General features: G+C 33.2%; 1 protein-coding gene across 3 annotated transcripts in view; it reads right to left on the bottom strand.

The window, feature by feature from the left end:
* LOC138315570 (WD repeat-containing protein 7-like) overlaps positions 1–19,465 on the bottom strand; it is a 33,396-nt gene extending 13,931 nt beyond the window's left edge. The window contains exons 1-13 of one of the 3 annotated variants that reach the window (XM_069256687.1): positions 19,333–19,465; positions 17,677–17,847; positions 17,195–17,301; positions 16,752–16,830; positions 16,292–16,454; positions 15,836–15,906; positions 15,401–15,517; positions 11,537–11,682; positions 9,904–9,930; positions 2,298–2,388; positions 1,715–1,883; positions 1,121–1,203; positions 516–672 (exon numbers count right to left, since the gene is read on the bottom strand). In XM_069256687.1, the coding sequence (XP_069112788.1) occupies positions 516–672; positions 1,121–1,203; positions 1,715–1,883; positions 2,298–2,388; positions 9,904–9,930; positions 11,537–11,682; positions 15,401–15,517; positions 15,836–15,906; positions 16,292–16,454; positions 16,752–16,830; positions 17,195–17,301; positions 17,677–17,838 (1,372 nt within the window). In that variant the 5' untranslated portion in view covers positions 17,839–17,847; positions 19,333–19,465. Of the gene's footprint in view, positions 1–515; positions 673–1,120; positions 1,204–1,714; positions 1,884–2,297; positions 2,389–4,033; positions 4,067–9,903; positions 9,931–11,536; positions 11,683–15,400; positions 15,518–15,835; positions 15,907–16,291; positions 16,455–16,751; positions 16,831–17,194; positions 17,302–17,676; positions 17,848–19,332 lie in introns of all 3 variants that reach the window. The other 2 variants (XM_069256685.1, XM_069256688.1) reach the window with 2 other exon arrangements.
* Between the last annotated feature and the right edge of the window lie 8,154 nt (positions 19,466–27,619).

Below are 27,619 nucleotides of genomic sequence, written 5' to 3'. Positions count from 1 at the left end.
AACATAGAATTTTTCATTTTCCATGAATTTTCCTATAATATGTGTATAACGAAATATGCTTAAAACAAAGTGGTTTTTTGTAGTCCCAGAGGTTCGTTATAACCATTGTTTACGGTATCTTTATTCAAAGGACATTTAAAAGTGACTCCACAAATTGTTAAGTAGAAAATAAATCAAATTCCTTAAGAATAAGTCTCAGATTTCTAAAATTACTTTTTGTATTCTTTTTCTTTAGCAAATTCTGAACCAGTCGGAAAGACATTTGATATCCAAGGAAAATAATTGTACGTCTGTTAAATATTATATTGATAATTTCAATAACAGTATGACTATGACTTTTATCTACAATTATTATACAAATATGTAGCAATATTAGGAGTGATATATGTGACAGCTGATTCCTCCTAACATTCCAAAACTATCTGACAAACAATTTGATTTTTTTTTTTAAATCTTCTATCTACATCTACAATACTAATATTAGATTTAAGAAAGTGAATTATAAGAGCAGTTACCATCTTTATCAATCTTGAAATCGAGTAGCTGGGTGATTATGCTTTGGGTGGCTGGTGCGATGACAATGCTACCATCTTCCCTCCCACAGGCGACCTTGCCTTGTGAAGGTATGTAGATAGTTGATGTGATATGGAGTGGTCTCCCATCCTCGTCACACTAGATTTCAACCAAGAGCAAAATTTATACCAAACTCTAACATGCCTGAGAATGGTTTTTTGATCAAAGGAACATCAGCTATACTTTTTTAATTCAAACCTGTTGGGAATAATAGCAACCGCAAAATGACATCAAAAATAGATTTCTGGAAATCCCCTTTTAAGCATAAGATTTCATAGAGAGGTAAATGCTTCGGAGTATGCTGGTTCAATTAATACTCAGGGTGAATCAGTTTCAAATGTTTAATGTGTGGGTTGGGCAATACATGTACAAGTAAAATGTGTTAAGAAATTTTTAAATTCTTTTAAGTCTGTTTCTGACAGAGGAGTTAATCAAGATTGCAATTTTATGAAAATTTTTGTTATATTTTGTGCGGAATTTCCCAAGAGCTGGAATTCAAACACCTTGATTCAGACAAGTTTAGTGAATGTGGAGGCTGCAGACTTACCATTCCATCTATAATACCAGAAGGAGGCTGGTACAGACTATCCCAGACTTCCTGTAGAGTAGTGCTGCATCGTGGGGGCAAAGCTACAAAAGATCAAGAGGTCAAAAGGTCATTTTTCTTACAATCAATATTGTTCTTCACCAAAGAGCGTTCATTTTGTTTTACAGAGACAAAGTTCTTCATCACAGACAACCATCTGTAACTTGAGTAATGTTGTTATACACTGTAATCTTATATTTCATTGTTTCATGGGCTTACCACAAATGTTTCGCACAAGATTTCAATTAAAAGTATCAAAATAAAGTAAATAAAAATATTCCATACAGCACAGTACCCTCTTGAATTGACCAATATAACTACCGGTACTTATTTCAAAACAGTCTGCAATGGCAGACAGGAAAGTTGAGCAGTTATCTCAATGATATTCTACCCTGAAATTTCATAATGGATTGCCCAATCTTAAAGAGTGACCGAGTTAAGGTGGCTGACATTTTGCCAATATGTTACCCCCAGTTGAGTCTGAGTTTGAGGTAATATCAAACCCCAATACTAGTAAAACATTAAATCATTTCACTTAGCACAATATGCCCTTACCTGGAAGACGGTCAAAACTCTCCTGTCTGACCAAGGTCATTTGTCGTTCTGTCACGGTAGGAAGTGTCCAGGCTACCAACTGACCCTCCGAGTCACCACGGATCAAGATCTGGGTTGGATTCTCCTCTTGTCCTTGATGAAAGGTCATGGCAGGAGCACAGGCCATAGACTGTCAAACACAAAATCAATCTTATCCATATTCAATTCAATGAGTTGCAAGGTTGTACAAGAAATAGAAATCATTTTGATGCATTTCCATGTCACCCCAAAAACAAGAGGCCCACAGGGCCTGTATCGCTCACCTGGTTTGTAATACCATGACTAGTAGCGTTTTAAAGGAAATGTTGACGTACGGCGACTAACGTCTCCCATGACATAAGTTCACCGGCCCATCGGGCCAGGTGAGCTAATAAATGAAATTTTGTCATAGAATAATCAACAAGATTCAGGGGATGGGATTATCTTTATTCTTTACAGACACATTGTACTTCAAATACCTTGACAGGAGGTATAGTAAATTCATTATCATTGAAGTTGATTAAAATATATAAAACATTTGAAACTATTTAGATAAGAACATTACCAGCTCAGAGTACATGTCCAGTATGTAGTAAGCATGTGGAGAGGACGGCTGGTGACTCTGGCGGTGGTAGTCTGGGCTGTCCGGTGTGGCACTGTAAACAAATATACAACAGGTCAAATCAATGCTAAGTATACATTGGTCAGCTCATTATTGTGGTATCATCTTTTATCTTCTTTGATCACTTATTACCTGCTAAAGCAGCTGAACTTTTCTTAAAATAAATTCTTAGTAATTCAGATTCACTACAGGTTTTGAAATCTCATCTTGAATATCCAAATTCATAATAACCATGTATTAATGAGACTTTAGTGGATAATTTTAATGACAATATATATTCACATATTAAATGTACTGGTATTAAAGATTTCATTGTAACTCAATTGATTGGCTGCTTATAAGGATTTATACTTTATCAAAATACGATAGAATTGTTCCAAATCTGGTTGGATATGTTAAAAAAATAGCACAACGATGGGTGTAAACTAATTTCTGAAATCATATCTTAATGTGAATGCACTTTTTTATATTTTGATATTCAAGGTCATTATCAGAAAGATTATGATTATTTTGGTAAACATGATTATAATACACATCCCAATTTCAAATGCATGAATGGATATAAAGAAATGGCATGAAATCAACCAAATGAAATTAAAAAGCAGAATAGGTCTAGCATATATATAAGAAGGCAAGAAAAAATTAGTGTGACTACTTTAAGTCTAGCAAAAGTCAAAAAGAAAATTAGGAAGCATGTTGAGTGACAAAAGAAATAAACACATATATAAAATGTACATACTATCAGTAGTACATGTGAATCTTTAACGTGTTGTAACTTGTTATATTAAAATGCAGCAAAACTCCATACTTTAATGATCAATAAAAATTTCTCTACTTATCAGGAAACCTCCTTTTTTTCAAAGAGGACTCCTATCAAATTAAGCCCAGTCTCTATCGGTTAAAAATACTTTTAAAAAGTTGCATTTATAAAGATTTATTATAGACAAATTTGCTAATACCTACTTAAGTTTACGGTATTTACCGGAGTTTAAGTCGCAACTTACTCATAATTTACTTCGATAACAAAAAAAAATATTACAAATGTCTGTCAAAGATAATAACACCTGCACCTACATGTTCGAAATGTAATAAATTTAGTAAATAATTTAATATGCCACTCATCTAAAGGCTCATGACATAACAAGTGTCACTTCAAGTTATACTGAACTTGTTTCTTTCATATTACATCATTAGCTTCTCATGTAAATTTTTTAGACCATAACAACATATTTTCATTTGTTACCAAAGTACAAGGCTATACTTGGCTTCCTCTATAGTGTTCACAAAGTAATGACTCAAATTAATTTATTACATCGCTAGGGCATTTGTATTATCACACTGGAAATTAATATCAGAATTCATCTAAATGATTCAGTTATTAAATAAACTATGTATTGAAATTATAGACCTGTTATTGTTTAGTTACGTAAGCAGACAAGTTTTTACAGTCTTCATACTTTACATTACACTTTTGTGCAAACTTATAGAAGTTATGAATAATATTACATGTAAGCCATGAACGTCATACCACAGATTATAGAAAATCAAACTTGACTTTGTACTAATTATCAAACAAGTGTTCTCAGTACAGTGATATATATATAGTAAGCAAACATATCAGTGGCTGTTAGTACTTCTTAGGCCATCATCATTCAAACAAAATACCAGTGGGTACTTACAGAATTTTGGTATAGGTTTTTGAAACATCACAACTGTAAATTTATATGAGAATTAAAAGAAATATATTAAATAGTAACATTATTAGGGGAAAACCTTTATATACAAAGATCCCAGAGGGATCTTGGCGCCCACCAAAGAATGATCTATGTACAAAGGAAAGAGGGATCTTTTCTCTGCTTTTCAAACTTTTACTACATATTACTACATATGAAATTTGAGAATGATCCTTTGAGTACTTTCTGAGATATATAACAGTAACAAACTTCAATTATCAAAAAACAAGATGGCTACCTGTCGGCCATATTGTTGACCGATTGGTCCCAAAATGCAATATACACAACTAGGGCCCTAGGGGAACCTATATGTGACATTTGAGAAGAATCCCTTCAGCACTTTCTGAGATATAGCAGTAATAAACTTTAATTGTCAAAATCCAAGATGGTTGCCTGTCGGCCATCTTGTTGACCAATTGGTCCCAAAATGCAATATGCACAACTAGACCCCTAGGGGAACCTACATGTGAAATATGGAGGAATCCCTTCAGGAGTTTCTGAGAAATAGCGGTAACAAACTTTAACTATCAAAATCCAAGATGGCGTCCTGTGGGCCATCTTGTTCACGGATTGGTACCAAAATGCAATATGCATAACCAGGGACCTAGGGGACCATGCACATGAAATTTGAGACAGATCCCTTCAGTACTTTTTAACTTTTTAAACGGTAACAAACTTTAATTGACAAAATCCAAGATGGTTGCCTGTCGGCCATCTTGTTGACCGATTGGTTCCAAAATGCAATATGCACAACTAGGGCCCTAGGCGAAACTACATGTGAAATTTAAGAAGAATCCCTTGAGAACTTTCTGAGAAATAGCGGTAACAAACTTTAATTGTCAAAATCCAAGTTGGCTGCCTGGCGGCCATTTTGTTGACCGATTGGATCACTCCTTTCTGAGAAATAGCGGTAACAAGAATTGTTAAAGGACGGAAGGACTGACGGACGGATGGACGGGCGGAAGGAAGGACCACGGACGAAATGCCATTTGAATAACCCACCATCTGATGATGGTGGGCTAAAAATGAAATGAAGAGAATATAGGGTTTTGAGATCCAACAATGACATGGGTAAAGTACAATTTCCAGTCGCTTAGTCCCACCTTTTGGTAATTATCACAAAAATTACATAAAAATATGACTTTACAATTATCAGACAGTGGGACTAATCAACGGTAAATTGTACTTTAGTTTACTCACATCATTTTGTTGATCTCAAAACCTCTGTATTGGGATTTGTTGTTGTGTGCATTTTCTTGCATTTACCTCAGGTAAGTTATTGATTTATATAATGTACCGTACATCTTCAGGTAAGTTATTGATTTATATAATGAACCGTACATCTTCAGGTAAGTTATTGATTTATATAATGAACCGTACATCTTCAGATAAGTTATTGATTTATATAATGAACTGTACATCTTCAGGTAAGTTATTGATTTATATAATGAACCGTACATCTTCAGTAAGTTATTGATTTATATAATGAACCGTACATCTTCAGATAAGTTATTGATTTATATAATGAACCGTACATCTTCAGATAAGTTATTGATTTATATAATGACCGTACATCTTCAGGTAAGTTATTGATTTATATAATGTACCGTACATCTTCAGGTAAGTTATTGATTTATATAATGACCGTACATCTTCAGTAAGTTATTGATTTATATAATGAACCGTACATCTTCAGTAAGTTATTGATTTATATAATGAACCGTACATCTTCAGATAAGTTATTGATTTATATAATGAACCGTACATCTTCAGAAGTTATTGATTTATATAATGAACCGTACATCTTCAGGTAAGTTATTGATTTATATAATGAACCGTACTTAAGTATTCTCTAGGTAAGTTATTGATTTATATAATGAACCGTACATCTTCAGTAAGTATGATTTATAAGACGTACATCTTCAGTAAGTTATTGATTTATATAATGAACCGTACATCTTCAGATAAGTTATTGATTTATATAATGTACCGTACATCTTCAGGTAAGTTATTGATTTATATAATGAACCGTACATCTTCAGGTAAGTTATTGATTTATATAATGAACCGTACATCTTCAGATAAGTTATTGATTTATATAATGAACCGTACATCTTCAGATAAGTTATTGATTTATATAATGAACCGTACATCTTCAGGTAAGTTATTGATTTATATAATGTACCGTACATCTTCAGGTAAGTTATTGATTTATATAATGAACCGTACATCTTCAGATAAGTTATTGATTTATATAATGAACCGTACATCTTCAGATAAGTTATTGATTTATATAATGTACATCTTCTGGTTGGTGGGACAAAATATGAAGAACAATGTATATAAGTAACCTATATGACCTTTATTTATTTGCTGTTTAGATTTTTTCTATTTGTTTTTTTTCTTTTTCTCAATTTTTACTTGTTGAGAGTGGGAGCCACAGTGGTTGAGGAGTTAAGATGTCCCAACATATCACCACAAGCCCTCCACCTCTGGGTCATGAGTATGAATCCCATGTATGTGGGACAGTTGCCAGGTACTGATTGCTAGTTGGTGGTTTTTCTCTGAGACCCTACTCCACTTTTTTCAACCTATACACCTGACACATCCATATAAGAACCTAGCTCTAATAGGACGTTTATATAAACCAACCATACCAACCTGTCGTTTGATTATTAACCTAAATTTGAATAATTTTCCAAAAGCTTCAGTAATTTCGACACCAAACAGCTTACTATCAATAGCAGTTTGAGATTTCATAATTGATAGTTATACTTCCACGGCCCATACATAGTATATCATTAAGGCAAATCAATACTAGGCATGCATAGGGCATGTTAATATTGTATAAAGTGTGTTTATTGGTTAGGTTATATAAAGTAGACTTCAGTGATTTCATCATTAACAACTACATAATTATCAATAAAGACAAGACTAGTTACATGGAAAGTAACCTCCTCAGGTATTTCATAAGTATATTTGTGAAGCGAAAAAATAAAGGGTGTTAAATTAAGGTTTACTTAGGGTATAACATAGTACTAGATTTAATTGTCACTAAATCAAATCTATCTTTAGATACTGCATATTATTTTCTAATCAATTTTAAACATAAAAACAAGAGGCCCAGAGGGCCTGTATCGCTCACCTGGTTGTAATGCCAAGTAATGTTCTGAATACAGGATTGTTTCTTTTCTGAAGGAATTTGAAGATTCAAGTCTAATTTCCCTATTGGGCCCCACTCTTTCTGCTCCGGGGGGTCAGAGCCAAAATTTATACAAATTCTGTTTTCCATTCTCAGAGGATGTTTCTGGCCAAATTTGGATACAATCCAATGTATGCAAAACTCCATGAAGTCCTATATAGTAGCAATTTAAAGGATTTACCTCTATTTCCCCTTTTGGGTCCCCCACCCCCACACTAGAGGTTTTAGAGCCAAAATTATCCATACTCTGTTCCCCTTTCTCAAAGGATATTCCCAGCCAAATTTGGTTACATTTCATGCAGAACTCTATGATAAGTAGCGATTAAAAGAATTTACCTCTTTTTCCCCTATTGAGCCCTGCCCCTCCTGCCCCCATGCACGTGGTGTCTGAGCCAAAATGTATACAAACTCTTTTCCCCTTCCTCCAAGGATGTTTCTGGCCAAATTTGGTTACATTCCATGCAGAACTCTATGACTAGTAGCAATTTAAAGGATTTTCCTCTATTTCCCCAATTGGGCCCTGCCCCTCCTGTCCCCGGGGGGTTAGAGCCAAAATCCTGGCAAAATTTGGTTACAATCCATGTACAACTCTATGACTAGTAGCAAGTTAAAGGAAATGTTGATGGACCGACGACGGACGCCGCACCATGACATAAGCTTCGGGGCAGGTAAGCTAAAAATCAGAGACAATCAGAGCTAAAACACATCCATGCATTAGAATCCACATTGTTGTATGGTAAACAAATGATGCATAGCCAGTTATTTCCAAATATCTAAGTTTCATGATTTTCAAGGCTATAAGAACAAATACAATGCGCCCAATTCTCATTTTATCATGGATCAAAATTCCTGTTAGATCTCTATAATATCTTCCCCATGAAAATAACCGGCTATATCTCAGTGCTCTAAAAATCATCAAATTCTGTAATGGTTTATCATACTCTTAGATTAATCTACACTGTGCCTGGAAACATTTGTTACAAATCATTTTCTTCTAGTAACAAGAGAAAAGTTAAAACACAGGCGATCCAAAAACTTAAATGAAGCTCAATCTACAGATTCTGATGCCTGGTTATCAATGATCAACTTAAGGATGTACTCCTCTGAGAAGTCAAAATTTTCTTGTATTAAACTTTTTTTCTCATATAAATTTTTGGAAATAGGAGTTTAAACCAAAAAAGAAATTGGAAGAAAAAACATATGTCCGTGTGCTCGTTTTTCAGCTATTGTCACTCAAAGATACCTAGTTGACAAATTATTGGATTTTATGGGAATTTTGCTGTTTTGACCATATATGCAAGAGATGTAAGCCATAATTTTCTAATTAGGTGTTTGATATGGATGGATGTTTGTAGAATTTATTTTCCAGTGGTCTTCTTTAAAAATATACCAGTTTTGATTAAAAAGACTCATATATTTTATCAGAATAACAACATATGCTACCCCTACCCCTTGATTTTGAGCTACAAAATGCGCCATTTTCAGCCTTTTTTGCCAACCTAAACCGTTCATAGAAAAAGTTCTGGTATTAAACTTTTGTTAATATTTTGCATATCAATAGAGAAAGGGTTGTTCTTTCTAAGTCTGGCAGAAAAATGGGGGGTCTGTGTGCTTACTTTTTTGCCCCATTTGAATATTTGTTATTTTTCTATGTTTTGGAGTAAAAATAAATGTGCTCAAATTACCATTAAATGCAAAAATAAAGTGACAAAAGTGTATCATTTAACACGTTAATGCTCAATATTTCAACTAACAAGAACCTAGTAAAGATTTACAGCAAAATTTAGCTCGATGGTGGCGCAGTGATGATTTTAGTAAAAACAATTTCTGTAAAAAATGGTAAAACTGTAGCTCTACTCAAAGCGAAAAAAAGACCGCTGACTGCGTCATTTCTTAAAATCCCTGTATAAAAAAATCTACTGAAGATAGAAATGTAATTTTTGACAAAATTTGCAACTGGCAACTTGCTACAGATATTGATAAATTGTATTTGAAAATCTCATAACTTCTTTGATCTTAGTTGAAAGGAGACTTCAGCGGGACTGAAACCTCAGAAGAATACATCCTTAATACGCCATTCCAACTATAAAATGCTTGATTCCAAAATCTTTTATTAAAGAATCTAAATCATGGTTCATCTGAGTGAATTAAATTCATTTTAGAAATCAGCATACTTATCTATTTTTATTAATTGAAAATGAAGAAAACTATAACTAGTTTGTAATACATACAAGCCTTAAAGTGACGTAGCCATGTCACCTAGCTAGCATAAATAACTAATATGCAGGTTTTCGGCCACATTGAAAGTCAAGGGACTTGTGGAGAGGCATTGATGGGCCCAAATAACTAAGATGAACTGTAGCCATTGAAAGCTCTTGATAAGCTTGATAAGCAAGTTGTGTGTATCATTTTACAATTCTATAATATACAAATCTAAGTTTAAAAAACGAAAAAAAAAAGTCAAAATCAAAAGCCAGAGGATGTTGCTAAAACCTAAACAAAAGCAAAAATAAAACTACTATACAATGTCTGAATTAAAGAAAAGGAAATAAAATATGCAGCACAATTAAAATGACTAGTCATGCAGTGCTCAGCCAACTGTATCCTCCTTTACCTGCTCACAGCCTTTCCCCTCAGAAGGCTTGTAAAGGAAAAAACAGTTATAATACTAAATAGTGTTTCAAACCAATATTTCATCCCACTTCCCCTCTTTTTTTTTTTTTTTTTTTTTTTTTTTTTGCTTATGAAAATTTTGGTCTATTATTTGCCCAGAATATATATATATATGTTTCAATAATACTTTCAGTCCATCTTCCTTTTTTTTCTCCTTGTTTTTTTTCCCCTGATCAATAACTTTCCCTAAGACTTGGATGGGATTTTTTTCTCATATACAATTTGTAGTTAGAATTACAAATGTATAATCCACAAACTGCTTGACAATTGTTTCATTAGTAGATTATTTCTAAAGTTGAAAAAATAAGCAACAAAGAAAGTGCATGTCTGAAAACCCTTTCCTTGAAGAATTCTTTGTTCACGGTAAAATAGCTGATACAAAAATGCAATATCTTTTAAGAACACTGATTCAAAAATTGATTAGAAAAAAAGAAACAGGTGCTATCGTCTAACGTCTTTGCTTTTTATATTGCTTATATCACTTGTGGAGAGGAAATTACGAGAATGACTGAAATATCATTGTATGGCCTTATGTTTAAAGTGCACAGCTAAAACAACAAAAGAAATAAATCATTTTCTGTTTCTACAAATAAAAGTTTTTTTCTTAAAGGAAACCTAAATAAATGTTCTAGGTATTTCAATATTTGATGGGATACCTTTGAACTCTCATATATACTCTTTAAAAGGTAATTGGTTTATAGTTTTTTTGATATATTTTTTTTTCCAGGTACATTGTAATCTGTATTCAGATCCTATATAAATAACTCAGGAATAGAACATAACCAAATCTATACCTCAATTCATCTTGGATCTTTTTTTCTGCTTCATTTTGGTTATAATTACCAGAGTATTTGACATCTAAAATCACTTGATGGATGCCAGAAGTAGTGGACCTCTGAATTATGATCCAGATAATACAACACTAGTACATGTATATTAACAAAGACTTATTGTCTTCACTTTTAGAAACTGAGAACTGACAACTTTTATTATCACCTGTTACTGGTACAGTGAATGTCTGTTTAATTAATGATGAGATGCCTTGTATCTCTTAGGTACAAAGCTTCCAATAAAAAGTCAGTGTCCAAGAGAATTTTTTTTTTTATTAAATGACAAAAAATTGCATGCAAAAAAACCAGATACCTTATGATAACTCTTCATCTATATATCAGTAGGAGGGTTTCTTATACACTATTTTTTATAATACCTACCACATAATAGAACCTCGAAAATATTTTATATATACATGTGCAGTACAGAAAGTTATTTTCATGGAGATTGTAAATCGTAAATATTTTTAATACTTTTTATTACAAAATTTAGAAATCCAACACATATTCTCTTACATACATTTGATTCCATATTGTAAAATTTTCTGTTTTATAGTTAATCTCATTTTTTATTTTATTTTTAAATGAAAAATAACTGGCTATATAATACATGTACTTACTTTCATGGATAGGACTAATTTCAACAATATATATATATAACCTTGTACATGTACATTTCTTTGGAAATCAAGTGGTGTAATTTTTAGTTCTTGATATGTAAATTGTACAGGTTCCTATACTTACTTGGTAGGTAATTTGTACAGGTATCCCTTGCCCTCATTACTCCATACAATGACCTTGTCTACACTAACAAAGTCACCACCCGACCATCTCTCGCCACACCTGTTTGACTCGGAACACAAGTTGGTGAAATCTCCAGCATCATATATCTGAGGAAACACCAAAGATGATACTTACATAGTTTTTTTATTCATTTTACACGATATCTGAAACGTTTTGTATATAGTATTCTGGCCCCTGTATAAAGCCGCAAAATAACTGCATGAAGATGACGTCAATTTTCTACAACACAAATTATTCACCATTTTTTTTTTTTATCTAGGGACAAAAATGCCATTTCATTAGAATTCTTGCTATAAGATTTTATTAATTTGATTTTGTAATCACGGTAGAAAAGAATAAAAATATGTTATTATTTCTTTCAAGATATATTGCACTAATTCCAAATATCATCCCTCACACAATTCAATTCTTAGATTTCATAATGAGTTTTGTTTCTTCAGACATAATTATTTTGATATTGCAAATTAAAACGAAAACATTGAATATGTATGTAAGTAAATATCTATATGTAGTTACAAGAAAAGGATGGAAAATGATGACTTTAGAAAAAGTCCGCTTTAAATTTTCATTGTTAAGAATAGCTGCTTAAAACTAACTTAAATGTTGTTTGTATATAATGACATAATTATAATTTTAAAATAAAGAGAACCATAAAAATGTAAACAACATTTAATACTTTTATAATTACAGTACTTTTAATTATCTGTTATAACGGATATCAATATATTCCATAATTCTGTAACAAAATTGGTCATTCCTGCAAGAATGTGAACTGAAATCAAAATAAAACATCTAGTTTAATACAAAACTGGAGTATAGGTGTACTTCTATTGGCTTACATAACTAATTCATCCATTTTCTCTTTCAAAAAGTATGAGAAAAGTAGTTAAAACAATGTAATGATCCGAACAAAGACAAACGATCTATTGCTATACATCAGTAAGTATTGCTATGGACAGATGTGCCAGAAAATGAATAAAGAATCACCACAAAGTCTATAAAAATTGTATAGTAATTTCTCTAACACCAAAACATACTAATTTTATCTATTCAGTAGCAGATCAGAAGCTGCATTATACCAGATAAGGCAGGCTACATATAGAGTATAAATCTAGTAATTCCCACTATTCCAAGTATTTTCCAAGTTTTCAGAAAGGGAACACAGTGATAATTGTATTTCTCTTCAATGGAAGTCAGCCCCATCATTTTGGAATTTTCGAACTTTAACTACCAAAAGAATGCTTCCTATCCCAACTTCAGAAGAAATTTATTGCTGATGGACAAAGAACAGATATTAAGGAAAACCTATTCTCACATTACTGGTCCATGGACCAGGTGATAATATAAATACAGATATCAAACAATCAGAAAAGTCAAACCTGTCTTAGTGACCACCTCTTAATAAGACCACTTTCTGAGGGTCCCCAAATGATCAACTTCAACACGATTTGCCCCATTTATAAAGACAACTTGGGTAGGTTGGCTATAAAGAACTTTTTTCTTGGTCATTAGGGTGGTTTATATAGACAGGTTTGACTGTATATATAGCATTTCCTAAAAATGAAATGAATGTCAGCTATATTTACCGTGAGAGCTACAGTATTGTTAGTCTACATTGATAGAATATTGTTAGTGATATACATTGTATAACAGATATAGCAGAACAAGAAATCATACGTCCACTAATGAAACAAAATTATAGTGTATCAAAATAATCATCTCTAAAAGAAAGTAAGAGCTCGCCTAGAAAATAAGACAACTGAAAGTCTCATGTGGAAGCTAATCCTATAGAAGAAACCAAACTGTGTCAGCACTAAAGTAGTCAACATGTATATATAAATAACAACATATAATCATGAAATGCTACAATGTCAGGCTATATTTAAGTGTGTGCCATTTTGATCATTGATTAAGATAGAAGCCTTTTTTGTTAAGAAGTCTGTTCTTTTTGCTTAATTCAATATATGATGAAAATGTTTTTTTTCAATAATGAATTAATCGAAAGTATTCTATTTTGAAAATTACAGTTAAATATTTTACGTCATATGTGGATAAAATTTGCAAATTAAAACAAAGCATTCGTCTAAACTTTTTAAATAATACATTACATTTCAAATAAAAATCAAACCATAATTTTCCTGAATTCGTATCAATTAATATTTTGCTTTGAATCAGTAATATAATAAAAATACGGTATTCAATTTTAAGAATGCACCGAAAACTTATTTATTTTGATTTTTGTCCTCCATATAGTTAGACATTGTTGGCCGTTACACTTCCAGGGGAGGTAATAGGGGATGATTCTATCGTCCATGCACATGGAATCATCTAGCACCGGTCACCTTACCCCTCCATACTTTTGACTGCAACAAGTTCTCACATCGTAACTATAGACCTTCAAAACCAAATAGCAACACGTCAATTTTTCATTGCGAAAAGCACAAGTTTAAATAGGTTTCACAAGAAATCCTGACTTGGTTTCTTAACATATTAAAATTTTCAGCTCTGCAGAACCAGCCCCCAAGACTAATAAATGCCTCAAACATTGCACAAAACAAATACAGTCCATCACATCATCGCAAAATGATTTGAACCATAAATAAATGAGAAAACTAAAGTTAAATTCTAAACACTTTCAAATTTTTTAGTAAACACAATCACTAGTAAATCAATCTTGCACCTAAAATGTCCAAACATTTTGTTCCAAACCATAAAGATATAAAAACAAACCATTCCAATGCAATTATAAGTGACATGTACTAATTAAAAAGAATTTAAGTTTAAAGAATGATCTACCTACGTAAAAAGCTACAGAATATTTTTCATGATCGGGATAGTCTTCCAATACAAAATAGCTGATTTTGTACTTTACATCTAAAGTACATGTATATGATAGCATTATTATAATAGTACATGTTATGTATTTACTGAAAAAGCATAAACTTTTGTTTCTTCCTTTTGTTATTTTTTTATTTCTGCATTTTTAAAACAAATTTCCACATTATTCTAATAAACATCAGAAAACTGTTTCAATAAATTAAATATTTCTCGTTGAAATATAATCTATAAAGACAATTATATTTTGTGTGGTAACTATTTTTAAACTTTTGAATTATTTGAATGATAAAGTAGTTAATAATTGTAAATTGATTAAACATGTACACAAAGTCAAATCAAACTATTCCAAAGAGCATTTCAGTAACAACAATTCTTTTATTATCAGTGAATTGGCATGATTGTCAGCAAAAAAAAATAACATTGGTAGGGAAAATCTAATTATGCAAGCATTTCGAAGGCAGCTCAAACTGCATTCTTGAAAAATTCTAATATTTTGTTCATCTATATTCACTACAGCACTTACCTATGAAACAATGACCAGCAATAAAAATCAAAGAGAAGAAAAGTAGGCCTCCCATTTTTTTATAATACCAAATAGTTTTGGTATTCATTAAGCTACATATTAAATCCTTCAAAATTGAATAATTATTGAATAAAGATCTCATATAAGGAAAGAAACACACCTACATATGATACATATTTAGTAGGTAATTTGTCTTTAATTACCAGTAAAGATATCCCCTATTTCTGAAGAACGCATGAAGGTCTTATAAAATTAATACCATAATAAGCGATACATAATTGAGAATGCTACTGGGTAAGTGTTGATTTTCAAAAATTGTTTTTAATAAAAATTAAGATATGCAGAAATAAAGTAGATAAGGTAATTATACACATCGTAGTTGAAGTTAAGGATGTGAAAATTGTTAGAGAGGAATTATATTGCATGTTGGTCAAGAGTATTACCTGCCAGTACTTAGAGCAGACAATCAGAACAGTCCTCTGGTTGAATGGGCAACAAGCAAGAGTCTGGGCATTCAGACATTTTATCTGTTTAGATTCATCTTCATACACGGGTTGAGTCTGAAATAAAACAGCAAAATCAGCCTTAGCAATCATCTCTCTATAAAAGCAACCAACTATAAGCACTTAATTGGGTCCAATATGGCCAATAGTTTCAACACAATTTGATTTGTGTAGAAAGACCACTAAGGTATAAAGATCATGTCATTGTGTCTTTGTTTCTTGAGTGGTCTTTGTAGACAAATTTGGCATAACAAAAATTACTATCTGGATTTAGACTTTTCAAAGACAAATGTACTTAGAATCTTCAACACAACAATCCCCAATTTGATGCATTAGATAGGTATACAAAGTTATGACAGGGTTGAGCATACTTACTCTACTCTCAGTTCCCATCAGACTCCAAACTTTGACAGCTCCAGAGTTAGATATCGCAACAATTACATCATCTAAACAACAAATAAATACATTTAAAGTAATTTCATGCATTAACATACATTGGGTGTTCTAGCATATCTGTCATGGTGGGCTAATGCGCTCCACTGGATATGCTAGAACGCCTAATGTATGTTACACACCAATGAATGTCAAAAATATGACAACCAATGCTTAAATATGTGTATTGCCTGGTACAATTAATGCAAATTAACATCTCTTGCCTAGTTTTACCATGTTCAGAATCACTCAAAGGTTGAGAATATATTCAAATCACAGTATTTACACTGACCTATGAAGAGAATTCTAACCTGACAACATAAGTTGTGTTTTCATTAAGGAAGAGAAAATACTACTAAAGCACCAGGGATTCATGAAGGGCTGAAATATATAGATTACCTTGTCGCTTCACTGGACGCAGGACACAGCAGGCACTGATCCAATCAGGAGCCACTTTGGAAGATAGCGAGTAGATCTTCTCAAAGGTTAGTGGGTCAATAATCAAAATCTCAGGATAATAACCGTTACACACAAGTCGAACATCCTTTCTGAATTGGTATGCCTATATATAATGTAAAAGAAACAAAGGTATTTTATTTCAGGAGCATGCAATCTTCTGTTATCTAACTTGGTATACAGAAAAAAGAAAGAGGTATCTATTGATATTTTGATATTTAAATTGTACAAATCATAATTGAACAATAAATGCTGAAATCATCCTTGTATTTTGGTCTTTCAAATACATCTTTCGTTCAATACTATTATGCTTTTAAGAAAAATCTTACTTAAATCATTCTATCCATCTTTTATTTTCTACATAATTATCAAAGTTTGACATTTTTAAGTAGACCATATTTACCTGCATGTTGGAATGGATAAAAGACATCTTTGTACATTCTACACATCGGCCATCAGTTATATCCCATAGACACATTTCCCTGTAAATATTTATCATGGAGCTCATTTTATCTAATCCACTAACAATCTGCATGCTCTATCCTGTTCATCATCAGAGACCTACAGTTGATTGCACTATACTATGCTACACTCATCACCTGTTGTCAACCAAGGGCCTCCGATGATGTATCATGCTATTTTAATTGAAATAGATAGATGTTATTTATAGTTATAGTACTAGTCTACATAGCTGGGAAACTGTTGGTTTTAGATGGATCTGTTAAGTTCAAACTTTCAATTTATCGTCACTTATGGAAATATGATGCATTCATTATGTTAATATAAAGACAATGTCTGGAGAGTATGATACTACAATGAAATATTACGAAGTAACAGAAAAATTACCCATTTTCCGAAGCACTGACAATATACGGTAGGTTTGGACGAGAGCTCCCAAGGGCTAGACAACTGATAGCTGAAGTATGTCCAAAGAGCATACTTCGAGGGTAGATCTGAAGAAAACAGTAAAAGTTGTAATTTTTGATAAACAGCTATTCAAATAATACTCTTTGTAAATCTTAAGATCAATAATTGCAAAATTGGAGTATCTTTTTTCTCTTTTTCCTTCAAGGATACAATATATGTTAGGAGTTAAATTAATATACAAACATCACTTTTATTAGTAAGTAAGTTTAAATGAATTGCTGTTAATGATTTGAAAGATCAAGATCTGTTGCATTATTTGACAATTAAATGTCACGTGAACTTATTATATGCAGTCTTTATTGAATATATCTCTTAATCTATATTTTGTCATAACGATAATCAGACCAGTCAATTGACTGTCAAGATATTGCTAACAGTGTAAATGAAAATTGAAATCTCACCTCCCAAGATTTTGTGACATCCCAGATAGCAATCTGCCCATCATTACATCCAGTGACAATGTTTCTCTGATCTGGTGTCATGAGTACTGTAGAAATACAGTGGGTCGGAGCATTCCTTCCCCATAGCACCATCGGCACCACCAAGTTACTTCCCCCAGTCATTGCTATCTCCTGTAACATACAACAATACGTGTACATCATTGTCTAATATTTCATCCTACAGTTAATAACAAAATCCAGAAATGTTTGGCTTCATGACAGAACCTCTATTTTTCCCAAGTTCAAATTTCATTTCACTTGAAAATTATCAAATTATTTTGGATGAACCAAGTCTGTTAAAGGTCGACTACCTTTCCTGAACGGCTTTTATTTCTAAAAAACAAATTAAATGTAAAACGAGATTGACTTTTTTGTAGAGTCGCAACAGTTATTAGCTTACCGTTAACACTACACTCATCATCATCTTCTGAACAATTCCAATGAAATAAATTAAATGCTAATTTCCATAACGTGGGTCGTCTTATGTTTTCCTTTGTCATCCTAATTACCTTGACTATCATTGCTCTAGATGGCAAAACAGTGAAATGAATCTTCATTTTTCACATAAATTACACGAAGAATCTCGGATTTATTTGGTGTTGTAACCTCATCTTAGGCCATCAATATACATTTTCTTCTGTATTGTTGTTTTTAAGAAACTTTAAATTTTTGTTTCTGAAAGTTAATGCTCCTTTAAGGCTTTAAAGTGAATAGTCGGGCAAAGAAAACCAGTCTCAATGCGTTCATTGGCCTTCCAAAAGTTCTCACATATTAATACGACGGTCAAGTTCTGTTTAGTTTCCCAGTTCTGACCATTAAAGTAAAGAAAAGTTGAAAGCATTGAAAGCGAGGCTGCGTGGGAATGTAACCACGGACATAGTGAGCCGGGAGGACGTTTTAGAATTTCCATACTTTAAATTAATTTCTTCGTATGCAGACAGATTTTGACGAGAGATTTTATTTTTCCATTTCATAAGAAGTTATACTGGATACATTCACACCATTTTTACCGACTTTAGCCATCCTTGCCCGACTGTTCACTTTAAATATTTGTGTAATTGTATTTGCTTCAAAAAGGTACATAAACTACGCTGATGATGAAAAATCCTAATATGACATTATCATTTAATTCACATTTGATTATTTTTCCATTTTTTTTTTAAATTGCAATCTACATTGTTTACATTAATCATGCCTTTCTTCTGTCAGATCCGGTCTATTCACGTTGTCAGTAGAATTGTCATTTCTATCAACTTGTACTGTGACGTAGGTGTTTATTTTCATTACAGACCATTGTATACCCAATGTTCACCAGACCATGTAATAAGTCAAAGAGATAGCCAAGACTTGCCTCGGGCAGATCTGTATGAACAGGAAGTGCAGGTTTTTATAAATCGATGTATATTGCTTGCATATAACACAACAAACGACGTCTAAATTAAAAGCGTCTTATTTTCTTCATATTTACAGATAAAATGCTGTTCCATAATGATCTTTCGATGCCGACGGAACATGCAGTCTACTGAACATGACGGTGCGACGTAACATACGGTGCTGCTGAAATAAAACAAGGAAATGAAATACTATTTATCGGCAATATGAATAAAGAATACTAACCTGGAGGAACAAAGGACGCAATCAAATGTATTACAGACAGATTGACATCATTAATCAATACTGTATTGCTAAGCAGGTGATTGTCATAATCAGAAGAGTATAGCCGAACAACAGTTCCGGATTATAATCAGTTCGAGTAAAAAATGTAGTTCACAAACATATTTTAAGTTTAAGGTATATTATTAAACTAGATAATAACAAATATATTGAATACGCACAAAGATATTAGCTTTATTTGACACAGTCAGATGGAATGCAATTACTACAGTCTTAAAATTGTATCATAAATTACAAAACCGTGCGTATTGATACAAAGGGAGGTAACTTTCTACTTTCGTTTTAACACATTTTTATAAGGTTGCATGCTATAAATCTGACATTCCTATTATATCATTAAAATTATCTGTCACATATAAAACCGACAACTGTGTTTGTGTAAAAGTTGAATTATTTATTTCAATTAAGAAAATGTCGAAAATTGTAGTAAAAGATACTTTTTATATTTTGACGGTTGAATTATTAGAGTCTACGTGAAAAAAGAAGACGACAAATCTTTGCATATAACAGAGTTATCTGCCCTTCCGGGTAGGTATTGATTGTGACGTCATGTGTTTACGAGCGTGACGTCCTTCTTTTCGCACTGTTCGCACTGTTTTTCCAGTCTTGATGATAGCTTCAAGCTAATATGACCGTCCTTAATAAATGTTCATTATTCACTTTCTGGTTTGCGCATGCAAAGAGAGAGTTGTTAAAAACAATAAAATGATAAAAAAAAAGTCTATCCTTTGTAGTCCGTTCATTTCCTTCCTATTACGTTTATATTTATATGGCATACAAATCCATTCCTTAGATGAGTTTTCAATTCTTCTTTTGTAAGGATTAGCAAGATAACCCTACTAAATCCTCACATCACTATATAATGATATAGTCGTAAATCAAGATTATCGAGGTAACCCCACTAAACCTCTAGAAGTTCTTTTGTTCTTGTTATAAACTATGTTGATCCAGTTGTAGTTGACTAATAACAATTTGGATTGAATTTCAGCTCCACGTTCTTCCAGTGATCATTCAAACTACTTTTGAAACTATTTAAGACTTTTGCTTCCACCACTTTGTTTGGTAATGTATTCCAAACATGCACCACTCTATTGGAAAAACAATTTTTTCTACAATTCAAATGGCATCTTTTTTTCCTAAGCTTGTAATTGTTTCCTCTGTTTCCTGTTCGATCTTCTACATAAAACATATCATTTTTATCGACTCTGTCAATGTCCTTTATAATTCGATATGTTTGTACCATATCATTCCTCTTTCGCCGATATTGTAGTGTTGGTATTCCTAAACTTCTGAGCCGTTCACTGTAGGTCAAATTTTTCATGGTCTTGACAAGTTTTGTTGCCCTGCGTTGCACGTTTTCAATCCGAATAATATCCTTTTTATATATTGGGTTCCAAACACAGCTCGAATATTCCACATGAGGCCTAATGAGTGATTTGTACAGGATTGTGAACATGTCCTTATCTAAATAATCAAAACTTCTTCGGATGATACAAATCATTCTATTAGCTTTGGATACACTCTCAGATATATGCTTGTTAAATTTAAGGTCCTTATCAAAAATAACTCCTAGGTCTTTTTCTTCCTTTGTTTGTTTGATTTCAGTTATTTGTTCATCTCCATCAGTCATATTGTAACTTTGTTGCGTGTTATTGTAGCCAAAATGGATAGATTTACATTTTTCCGTGTTAAAGTTGATTTGCCAAGTTTCTGACCACAATGTTAGTCTATCTAAATCCGTTTGAATATCTCTTTGCCCATCCAGGTTAGCTGGTCCAATTAGCTTGGCATCATCTGCAAATAATTTAACTATCGAATTAACTTGTTCAGGTAAGTCATTGATGAAGATAAGGAATAGAACAGGTCCTAAAACACTCCCTTGAGGAATACCACTTTTTACTTCCTTCCAGCCTGAATAATTTCCATGCACAGTTACTCTTTGTTTTCTTCCTATTAGAAAATGACTTATCCATTTGAGTACTTTTCCTTTTATTCCGTAGCTTTCTAATTTCGACAACAATCTTTGATGAGGTACTGTATCAAATGCTTTTCTAAAATCGAGGTAAACTATATCCACAGGGTTTCCTTCATCTAATAATTTTGTGACTATTTCTACAACCTCCAGTAATTGTGTAGTAGTTGATTTTCCTTTCCTAAAGCCAAATTGATGAGCTGACAGCAAGTCTTGTCCTTCCAGATGTTGTAGAATGTGATCTTTGATGAGTTTTTCCATAATTTTCCCCACAATGGATGTTAAGCTCACTGGTCTATAGTTTTCCACTTTTTTCTTGTTTCCCTCTTTATGAATGGCTGTAATGTTGGCAATTTTCCATTCTTCATGAAGTTTTCCTTCATTTAATGATTTCCTAAATATGATGTGAAGTGGAGTTGTTAAGGATTCTCTCAGTTCGTACAGTACTTTTGGATGTAAGTTGTCGGCCCCCGGAGATTTCGATGGATTGATCTGGTCTAGTTTCTTAAGCACCATGTTTTCTTCAATTTGGATATCTGTGAGTTCTGAATTAAAATTCCTTTGATCTACTGTAGGATATGTAGTCATATCCTCACTTGTGAACACACTTGAGAAAAAGTTGTTTAGTAGTTCAGCCTTTAATTTTGGGTCGGATATAAGTTCCTCTTGATCATTTATTAAATCCCCGATTCCAGTATTTACTTTGGTTTTTGATCGAACGTATTTCCAAAAGCCTTTACTGTCCTTTTTTATATCACTTGTCACTTTTTTTTCATAAGCATGTTTGGCCTCCCTGATTTTAGATGTTGCCTCATTTCTAGCTGTAACAAATTTTCCATAATTTTCACTGGTTTTTACGCTTCTATATTTAATCCAGCATTTCTTTTTCTTTTTTTTATAGCAAACATAACTTCTTTGGTGATCCAGCCCTCGAACTTATTGCAATTGATGTTTGGTACTACTTGGCTCACTGGTATATGCTCATCCATTAATTGTATTAAAAATTCTGCCAAGTATTTCCAGGACTCTTGCACACTTTTAGATTCTAGGACTGTTTCCCAATGAATATCATCCAATCTTGCTGCTATTTTGATGTAGTCTCCTTTGTAGTATTTATACTTTTTGGTCTTGGATATTGGAGTAGTCTAGTATAGATGCAAATTTAGAGTTATTATCGAATGGTCACTTTTTCCAATTGGTGGACTAATTTTGATGTCATCGATTATTTCTTCATTATTTGTTATTACCAGGTCAAGAAGTGAGGATATTTGGTTGTGCCTATGTCTGGTATCTTCTGTTACACACTGAGTTAGATATGAGTCCTGTAGGGTTTCCAAAAATTTAAAACTCTCACTCCTTATTGCTCCTCTTGTGATCATATTATCCCAGTCTATTTCTTTATAGTTGAAGTCCCCCATGATCAACAAATGTGTACACAGGTTTGTTGCACTAGAGATGACATTGTTAAGCTTCCTGTTATTTTCCAATGTACTTGATGGGCTTCTATAGACACATCCTAAAATGAGTGTTTCGTTGATTTTTAAATTTATAGAGCACCATATACTCTCCTCAAAACCATTGTAAGGGAAATCTTCCAAACGTGTTCCATAGAGGCACTTCTTTATATAGATGATGACACCTCTTCCTTTTATGGTGGAGTTTATAAATGCGTCGTAATTTTCCAAGTTAAATTCACACTCTTGTATTCCCTTGTTATTTTTTGGTAATACCTCAGTTAGTGCTATGATGTCTGGATTTTCTTCCTTAATGACCACATCTAACTCCTTCCTTTTATTTAAAAGACTGTCTACATTGCTATATATAACTCTTAAAGGTCGTTCTTCTCTGTTTTCAACCGTGACGTAGTTTAAAACCGGAATAAAACTGTTCCCCTATTCAACACTATTTTCGTTTGATTCTGTTGATTGTATACCATCCCAGGTATGGTTGGCACTCTCATTTGGTAGTTGTGGTGATGAGAGGGTCTCTTCATTGCTACTATCTAGGTCCAAGTTTTGAGATATGAATCCAAAAATTCTTTCATTTTGGGCATCGTTTGGAGTACTGGTATAAGAAGATTCATCATGATGAGTTTTCTCCTCCAACTTTTTGGAATGTTGCCCCTTTTCTGTTGATCTTATTAGCCTCTGAACTACTGGGACTTGTTTCTTGTGATCCCCAGTTGTTGGACCTATTTTGGATATATTCACATTTGTTGATGTTCCGGTTACCCCACTCTTTGGTCTTGCACCTTCCACCTATCTGGAGGAATCATTCGATTGCTCTCTCTGTTTCGTTTGGTTCGGTTGAGTGTTGATTTGACTTTTCTAACTCTGGTGTCCTTAACTATTTCCCCTACTCTTATCATAACTTCTTCACCACGATCTTTCCTCCTCTGTAATTCTTCACGTAAGCCTTGAAATTTGTTTCTTTGCTCAATTGTATAGTCTCTTCCTACTATGACTTTTTCGAGACTTTTATCATCTATTTCTCTTATATTCCGGCAGTTTTCTAGGAGCTTCTTCCCATCTGCTCTTTTCTCCCTAATCTGATGATTTCCTTGATTTCTATTCCTCCAACTTGCAAATGTTGGCAGATTTTCATGAGTTTTGCTGAATCCTCATCTTTTCTCATTTGAGAATTATCGCTCTCAGACTCGGGCAAATTGAATATCATGAGGTTCATCTCCCTTCTTCTTCTATCCTCCATTTCTTGTTTTCTTTTTTCAATCACCTCATCTATATCTTTTCTCATGTTTGTGACAATATCATCTTTCATTTCTTCAACTGCTTCGGTCACCTTGCCAGGAATTACCTTTTCAACATTTTCCATCCTGTCTTCAAGTTTATCCAACCTCAGTTTTGTTGTTTCTTTAATCTCTTTCAGTGCCTTGTCCATTGAACTGAATTTGGGGAAATTACACTTGCATGTATTGCATGTCCATTTGAAGTTATCAAGAAATCCGTTTTTGGCTAACGTATAGAGTTCGCTAGTATCTTTGCACACGCCAAACAGAACCAGCATTCACACACCTCACATTGTATTCCTTCAGTGTCGTCACTAATCTCTGTCGTACATATGGGACAACAGCATTTATCACTGCTACTTTTCCTTGGTCTCTTGCTAGTGGCCTTACTTGTGCCTTGGGATAGCGATCCCCGCCTATCCCCACGCTTTCCTCCTCTATTACTCATATCCCACGATCGGTATATATAATGTAGTCTAGTACAGATTGTTGTGGATCCTGTTCTACTACTGAAGTCTATAATCTTGACACAATTGGTGTTTTCCCTATAGTGTGTGAACAGCAAGATAACCCCACTAGTTTCACACTTCAGTCCAGCTATCTATAGGTATAAACCAACTTGTGTTGTTATTTTAATAGCAGTCTCCATACACACGCTCCATTAGGCGCTGGATCCATACCTTCTTTAATGTTGTTATCGGATGAATTCCATCCCTATACAACTCTATCGCTAGCTCCTGTTGTGCTGTTTTTCCTTTGGATTTCCTTGTTTTTACAACATCAATATGGAAACAGGGTGGTTTAAATTTCTCCTCTTTATTATGTTCATAGATAAAAGAATTTGATTTGTTTCAAAAGAATTTTATCTTCTTTATGAAATGTTCCATCAGTATCCTCAAAACCTTTATATTGGTTCCATGCCTCAATAGAATAGGCTGGTATGTACATTAAGCATAGGTTTATGCGAGAATAGTTTGAGAACAGGCCTAATATTTTCATAACCTGGTTGGTATAGTGCTCCTTACCTTCCGCCACATTTTTCGGAGAAAACGATGTGAATTTGCGCTCACAAAATAATGACGTAACAATCGATACCTACCAGCAAGGGAGCTAACTCTGTAATATGCAAAGACGGAATAGAGCCATAAAAATAGAACTGTTGTATTTTATGAGTGACAGTGTTGATGAACATTGTATATCCAATTAGAAACATATGTATGAATATATTTTTCTGATACAATGTATATAATGTGTAGTGTAATTTCGAGAAAAATGCATCTTTATGCTTTTGCTATTTTTATGGTGTACGTTAACGTTTTTTGAAAGCTTTTAAGGCCCACTACCATACAAAACGGATTTGATTTTCAACAATCGGGGAATGTAAAACGATATACGGCATTTTGTAGAATTGCAAAAGTTGTTAACTTTACGTTTAATACTACACTTTTCATCACCTTCTGAATAATTTATCGAAATAAATTAAATGTTTATTTTCATAAGCGGGTCGTATTTGTATGCTTCTCGTCGTCAGTTGACAAACGACACAACAGCGAAATGAATCTTCACAGTTAACATTTAGATTATGCAGGGAAACTTGCATTTGTTGGGTGTTGTAATTTGGCCATTGATATACATTTTCCTTTATGTTTTTATTTTTTAAGAAACTTTTATTTTTATTTGTTTCGGAAATGTAGTGGGCCTTAATTTGCTTGATTTGCTTACATCACTACATCCTCGATATTCCCCGGATGACTCGTGGATTTCCGATGATGAATATTACTAATACTGTCTTAATTAATATTCACCTTGGACCACATCATGTATATGTATGTCATAGTAAAACTGAAGACTCTATCTGCGACAACGGATGAGCAGCAGATATTTGCGGACAGCTCATCCAACTACTTTTGTCAAAGTATTAATAAAATAAGACCAATATGGATAAGATATTAAAATGCTATCTCAGGCTAATAATTCTAGTTTGACTCATTTCCTATGAAAATTGAGCAAAAATGCTCATAAATGTGTTTTCCCTAAATAAACTATAGTAAACTTGACCCCCTCCCTAGGGTGAAATATGAGATTCCAAGGTCATATAATTCACAGTTTTTGTAAAGGACCTTAGGACCTTTCCATCTATGAAAAGGATTTGATTCTAACATTTCCAAAATTTTAGAAAAAAGTTTTTGAAGTTTTAGCCTATTTGACCCCTTTCGGCCCCGCCCCTCTGCCCCCAGGGGGTCAGCCAGGACCAATATGGATATGATATTAAAATGCTTTTTCAGGATAATAAATTATAACCAAGTTGACTAACTTCCTTCGATAATTGAGCAAAAAATTGTGGTATATGACATGATAATTACTATTATGAAGTTCATCACGTTCTGGTTTTCCCTAACTCCGTGGGAGATTGACCTTTCTATATCTCACACCATAACTATTGTGTATACCTGTACTTACCCAGGGTAGATAGTAAGTACATTACAGGTAAGCACGATTATATATTGTGTTTTTCCTATATAAACTGTAGTAAACTTGACCCCCTCCTCCGGGAGAAACGTGAGACCCCTATGTCATATAATTCACATTTTTTGTAAAGGACCCCAAGACTTTTCTATCTATGAAGAGTATATGACTACCATTTCAGAAGAAGATTTTTGAAGTTTTATGCCTATTTGACCCCTTTTGACCCCACCCCTAAGACCCCTGGGGGTCAGTCATGGAAAATTTGTTAATAAGATTCAATGGCCATCTCATACTGATAATTCTGACAACATTTGACTTATTTCCTATTACAAATGACCAAATAATGATCAAAATGTGTTTTCTCTATATAAACTATAGTAAACCCAGGGGGAAACGAGAGACCCCAAGGTATTATAATTTACAATTTTTGTAAAGGACCTTCATACCTTTCTACCAATGAAGAGTATTTGATTCCATCACATCTGTGATTGGAGAAGAAGATTTTAGAAATTTTAGTCAATTTTAGCCCTTTTGGCTCCTCTCACATTGAAAAAAAAATCATAAATTTGTTCACATCAGTAAAGAATGTATGATAAAAAGTGCAGGTCATTGGATATCTTGCCTTTCTACGAGCGGATCGGTTTTCTTACTGTCAGGAAAGAGACGAAGAACTGACGATTTCCACAGTATATATATAATATACTTTTGTTGGAAGTACCGCTTTTATAAGATATTTTTTGGGACACAATTTCAAAAACCTTAAATAAATCCATGACAGCGTATACCATCTGTGTTGCAGAGCTGTGGACGGCAAAGCTATCAACACAAAGACTATCGTCTGCAGATTGTCATATCATAGAGAACAAACTATATTCGGTTTTTCGGTATACACGTACAGTCAACAGGACTTTTTGTAACTGATATCTTTATCTCTATTCGATATTACATTAACATTTCAGTTGTTTATCAGAGAAAACATGCAAGAAGAAGAAATCTCCAGGACTTTACAGAAGGTAAGAACTCACCTTTAAGCTATTTTTATCATC

This window comes from Argopecten irradians, chromosome 2 (genome assembly GCF_041381155.1).
Source record: "Argopecten irradians isolate NY chromosome 2, Ai_NY, whole genome shotgun sequence".
Lineage (NCBI taxonomy): Eukaryota > Metazoa > Mollusca > Bivalvia > Pectinida > Pectinidae > Argopecten > Argopecten irradians.
The sequence above is the reverse complement of the archived record's forward strand: the minus strand, read 5'-3'. Positions and strand labels throughout refer to the sequence as shown.